The sequence below is a fragment of the Lytechinus variegatus genome, chromosome 12 (genome assembly GCF_018143015.1).
Source record: "Lytechinus variegatus isolate NC3 chromosome 12, Lvar_3.0, whole genome shotgun sequence".
Taxonomy (NCBI): domain Eukaryota; kingdom Metazoa; phylum Echinodermata; class Echinoidea; order Temnopleuroida; family Toxopneustidae; genus Lytechinus; species Lytechinus variegatus.
In genome coordinates, this window is record NC_054751.1 from 24,047,231 (window position 1) to 24,053,230 (window position 6,000).

Below are 6,000 nucleotides of genomic sequence, written 5' to 3' on the forward strand. Positions count from 1 at the left end.
GATGCAAAAACCTGAAATGATACACACACCAACAATATACGTCATAATAAAGACAACGCTGGATCCATGCGCTTACAATTACATCACAATGGTAAAGTAAATGAAATGCACACCAATTGCCGATGCAGAATCGGCTTTCTGTTTACACGTAGTAAAAAAGCTGATTCTGCATCGGCTCACGGTTCAGAACCTACTACTTTGGTGGTGCAAATTGCCGATTCTGAACCGAGAGCAGATGCAAGTTAATCGTGTTTACACGCTATGAAAAAGCCGATGCTGCATTGACTTGCGGTTCTGAACCGAGAGCCGATGCAAAAGCCGATTAAGTGTAAACACGGTAATTATATCTCAAAATAGATTTTTTTTTTAATTTGGGTCTGCTCAGAAAAAGATGTTATTTTGGAAATATATCAATGGTTACATCTTATCATTGTCTGAAAAACATTTTCCTAATTTATTTAGTGAATTCTCTGTAACAAAGGAAACCTGCTGGTTTAATAGGTAATGACTCTAAAATTAAGCTTTTTGAGAGATGTGGTGTTTTCATACCCCAATGGTGACATCAAGTGATTTTTTTTTCAGTTTGAAAAAACTAAAAATCATAGAAAGAAATGTCACACTTCTTTATGTATATGTGTTTATGTAATTTCTAATGTGATATTGTGTGCATGATTAAGGGATATTAAATAATCAACAAATGAAATGTAGGATATTTCAATACTTCATAATGATTAAAATCTGTTTATTTTTGTCATGATTACATGAACTTCAATCATGTCCATCAATATATTTACCTCTTAGAATTATTTTCAACTAACAGTGTAATATTTATATATAACAGTGTTTATGACTGTATTCCTTATGAAAATTGCATAGGTGTGATGATATTTAAAAAAAATGTTGTATTGCCATTGATTCTATCTAGGAGCTGAAGTTGGTATAAGCACCACCAGGATCCACGCCCGAGGGCCCGTCGGTGTGGAGGGTCTCCTTACCACCAAGTGGATCCTTGAGGGATCTGGAGACACTGTGCAGGAGTATGCAGCAGGAGGCACCAAGATGTTTGTGCATAAGGAACTGGAGGTGGAGAATGGAAATGACATCCTGGAGTCGTCAACAGCATAGAGGTATCTTGGTAACTCTCCTGGATGATTCCATTGGCTAATCCCATTCATAGTAGTTTTCTAACAAGGCTCCTTGGACAAAATTGTGTTTTTCACCATTGCACGATGATGAACAAAACATGGCTGATGAAGACTACATACTCTTGAATTGTCTTCAGAGCCAGTTAAATGTGGTGAATACATGAATATTCATTGATTTGTACTGGGGCACAAACTTACGCTGATCGACCAATCAAAATGATGGGCTCAACCTGCTCCACACAGGGCATTGTTGACACGTGTGAGTGAGCTGTCATTTGAAAGATGGCTCCTGATTGGCTTCTATTGGTATTAGAATTCAAAACAAGATGCAAAAGGCTTGTCTCATTGTGGTTAATGACTCGCGGCTTTGAAGCCCATGTGTAGTCTTTCCGCATCAGTCCCTATACTTTACAGCGGGAGGCCTTGACAGAAGGCTACATTCAGAGTACTCCATTTTGAAATCTCATGTGACCCCTAATGCAACAGCATAGAGGTCTCTGATATAAAGTATTTAATCATGAATCAACGTGTCTTTCTGGTTGCTGGTTGAGAATTGCTCTTTTTTTCACGTCTGTAAGTACTTGATGTCTTGTAGCAGATGCAGGTTCGTCGGACAGCTTCCAAATTCTCTTGCGAAACCATTTAGAAAATTTTCTTCATTTCTTCTCATAACGTGCATCCAATTTTATTTCATCTTCAGGATAGGCTGCAAAGCCCTTTAAAAATTACTAGAATAAAAGATCCTGTTATCAAGATGGTATCAAGTTTGGTAGGTTGTCACTGATTGATTAACTGAGAGAAATCCATGTAAATCACAACTCGGTGAGACACAACTGGTGAAATACAGAGTGTGAAGTTTAGTGAAAGCTGTTGCCTGGCTATTGACATAATGAGGCAGAAATTTAGCGGGGGGGGGGGGGTAAAGTTTGGTGGGATACATTGCACTGTATTGAGATATATGAGTGAACTAGTTTAAAACAGATACATTTTTTTCTTAAGTAATTATTATATCTTATTTAGCATGAATGTTGTTTCATTTTCCCCCCAATAATTCAAAATTCTGGTTTACTTCCTCAAAGAAGATGATGGATTATGATGATAACAATTTATAGGGTGATTGGATTGGGTGTTTCAAAGCTTGGGCTGACGAACTAACAAGATAAAATTACAAATGAAATGTTGAGTATGTGGGATCATTGGCTTTTTGCATAGATGTGCATATAATTAATTGTGAGAATAATAATAAATGTATTACCTTTGATGAATAACATTTTAATAAAATTTCAGTGCTATGCTTGTCCAATTTTTCTCTACTTGTGATCAATTTGTCATCTCAGAATTGATTTATATAATATTGATCATTTCTATTTTTTGTATGCTGATTATGATAAAGATTAGTATATTACTGTATTATGGGTATATACATTGGAGATAAATTCGTCGCACACACCACGAACCGTCCTCTCTGCGCACATCTATGCGAAAGTTGCTTTTGCAGAAAACGCATTTAAAGAAAAGTTTTTTTTAAACCAGCAATAAGTGCACCTACTAGGAAAGCAAATTATTTACCAGTGTCTTCGTTAAAAAGTTCAGGTTCCAAAGTTTCATCCCGTATCTTCATACTTTCTTGAAGTTAGTTATTTACGCCACAGTGGGCAACGAAACAGAGAGGACGGTTCGTGGAATAGATACAGTGTGCTTAACTTCGCATCGAAGTGTGCAGATAGGACGGTTCGTGGTGCATGCGACGAGTTGTTGTGATTATAATTTTGCTTTTAAAGTGTAAGTATCAGTATACTGCTTTTAATTCTCATGGAATGAAGTAAATATTTTGAAATCTACTTATTTGCTAGATTATATTACCAGATATCAATTTTTATCAAAGAATAACCTTGCTTATTTATTTTACAATTATTTTTGTAACATTTTTTGTCCTTGCATACATATAATTGCACTATATCTTAATAAGCTGACAGTATGAATATTGCTTTGCTTCTTTTATGATTGAAATTGTGATTTAATTTCTTTCTCTTCTTTTTTGCTAAAAATATCTAAACTTGATGTAGATGTTATGATCATATTTTGTCATATTTTCCTCTTGTAAAAGTCCAATTTTTAATTCAGCCTTTTCTTTGTCAACAAATTTTTGTTGTTTTAAAAGTTATTTTTTGGTAATTTTTCTTGTTATACATACAGTTTAACTTTGAAAATATTTTGTCTGTTAAAAATCCCTTTTCTGAAATTTTCATTTCATTTTAATTCTTGTTGATTCCACCATATACCATTTTAGTTCAAATCCTGCATTTTATTCACTCAAGGAAGTCTTTGATGTGATTCATTCCAAGAATGTATTCATCTTGTTCATTACCTTGCTCTGTGAAATAGCATGTAAACCATTATACTCTTATAAAGCTGTATAACCTTCTAGCTTTAAAATGATTGAGTGAAATGAAGAAAAATGGGATAAAATAAAATGCCTCCACCCAGCATGGTATCTTATAATTAACTTTTTTACAATCAACATTCCTTGGATAGAATGTATTCATTTTGTTTATTTCTGCAGTAATGTTGTGCTTATAATTTACATGTACACTAGAAAACAATTGCCATTGTTTCATCATTATTGGTAGATATACATGCAGCTTCATCATATACATTTAATGCCTTATATTTGTATTAGTGTCTCTAAATATCGGAATGACATCACCTCTTTTCTTTGTTATATCTTTTACCATTCCGGTTCTGGAGAGCAGGAAATATACATCGCTCAGTTGAAGTGGACCATAATGACAATAATGGCTTCTGAATTGTCATTTTGCCTTAGTCCTTTAATTTCTCTCTGTCCATAGCCAAGTTGTCCAACGTTAATTATTTATATAGGATTTTAGAAAAGGCATACTGAATTTTTTTTGGAGGTGCAAACACTGAAAAAAAATCTTTAGATATTTCCTTCAAACTTTGCTTTCCTTTGAGAAGTTTTGAAGCATACCTGGCGCCTGTTTCACAAAGCTGTTCATAAGTTATGCTTGACTTAACACAAGATTGGTGATCTTTTATTCTGATGAATACCTCCACTTTGTCCCATTTTTAACTAACATAATGAAAATGCATTTCCTTCATGAATTGCGTAAGCCTAATTGAGTTTGGAATTTGTTTAGTTTTCTGTTCTGATACTGTAATTAATATTTCAATTAACAAAGATCAAAGTTTGAATACCGGTAAAGCTGAAGAGGATGATTGAGAAATGATCACCAGTCGTGCGTAAAGTTGCCCATAACTTTAAACAGCTTTTTATGACATGGCACCCAGTTGTGCATTAATTTCTGTTGTGTTGTGAATTGTGATGGAGAAATTTATGTGTTCATTTTAGCTGTGCAAATGTAACTGTATTGTACTGCTAGCATTGAATGTGCCAAATAATGACCTGAACTGGACATTTTTCAGTTCGGTCCATATTTTTCTCAATTACCCTGATGAGTTTTACCATTTTATTTATGAGTTCATGCAAATATTGTCGTTTTGAGATGCTGCTCATTATCACAGTTTTCATTCAGTGCTGTGTTCTCTGAAAGCCAACAAATTCTTTTATGTTTCCAAATCCTACTTGATATGAAAAACTGTATTGATCCAGAACCGTCATTATTCTGTGCAATATCTGCTACTTTGTAGTGTGTCTGTGACATCCGTAGACCTTGAGTTTATTTGGCTGATAACTGAAAACAACCTATTTGATGGTATTTATTAGTCAGCTATTAATTAAAGAGGGGTTAAGATACATGCAAAATAATCAACTAGAAGTAAAATAGCAGACTTAAGATTTTGTTATTATATCATTAAAATGGAAGGATTCAAGGCACAATCATACACTGTTACATGTTATGTTGGGCAATTGGAAGTATGAAAATTTACATCTATAGCTTAGAAAAGATTATGGACTCGAGATTTTAGTCAAGTATGCTTTGAATAGAATCTTTTATTTTTAGAGAATTGTTTTCTTTGTCATTTGTTTCATGGATTCGAGAGTTCTATTAGGATCCATGTTTGTATGCATAAATAAGAGGAGAATACTACCTGTAGGTAGATTTGAATTTAGGGTATAGAATGTATCTAATTTCATTATTGATATTTCATTGTTTTAATTGTATTTTTTTTTCATTTGACTTATATTCTGCTCATCAGCATTATGCACAATCATTACTTATAAAATCCTGCACAATTCCTTTGCTTGTTAACTTAACTATTTTGGAAGAAAATATTGGACATGTGATGTGTGATGCTGGTAAAGAAATGTTTATTAAATAGCGTCATACATACACATTCAAAACTTTTCTTTTTCTGTCTGTTATTGTTATGTTTAAAGTGAAATTTTGAGGATACAAACAATGACTTGATGCATGGAGGCAAGCTTATTTTAATGTATTTCATATGTCATCATTTAAACTGAATATGTACACTCTAAAACTATATTGGATTTGGAAATCAGTGGTGACTACCTGACTAGTTGAACTCTGAATTGAGATTTAATTCTGGAAAGATATGTCAAATCATATGACTAAATCAATGTCTTTGAACTGCAGAATTCAACTGGTTTCTATTAAAATTAATTTAAAATAACTGTCACAAACCTGTATAAAGCCCTACCTTTCTACACCTATGTTATTTAACAGTTGACATCCCTCGGTGATCTGAATCACAAACTTTGCAATCGATTATCGATGCAGTTGAAAGTTGATTTGTTCACTTGATTATCCATTATGATCAATGTAATCAATCATAAAAACAATCCTAATATCAAACACAAAGCCTTGTGATACATGGTCCTGACAACATTTGATGATAGACAGTGGTATGTACC

The 6,000-nt window shown here is 33.5% G+C and overlaps 1 protein-coding gene across 3 annotated transcripts in view; it reads left to right on the forward strand.

Annotated features, from left to right (window-relative positions):
• Window positions 1–5,554, forward strand: part of LOC121424734 (delta-1-pyrroline-5-carboxylate synthase-like) — a 28,530-nt gene extending 22,976 nt beyond the window's left edge. The window contains exons 15-16 of one of the 3 annotated variants that reach the window (XM_041620490.1): window positions 926–1,126; window positions 3,884–5,554. In XM_041620490.1, coding sequence (XP_041476424.1) covers window positions 926–1,125 — 200 coding nt within the window. In that variant the 3' untranslated portion in view covers window position 1,126; window positions 3,884–5,554. Of the gene's footprint in view, window positions 1–925; window positions 2,666–3,883 lie in introns of those variants that run through there. The other 2 variants (XM_041620492.1, XM_041620491.1) reach the window with 2 other exon arrangements.
• Window positions 5,555–6,000: the final 446 nt, after the last annotated feature.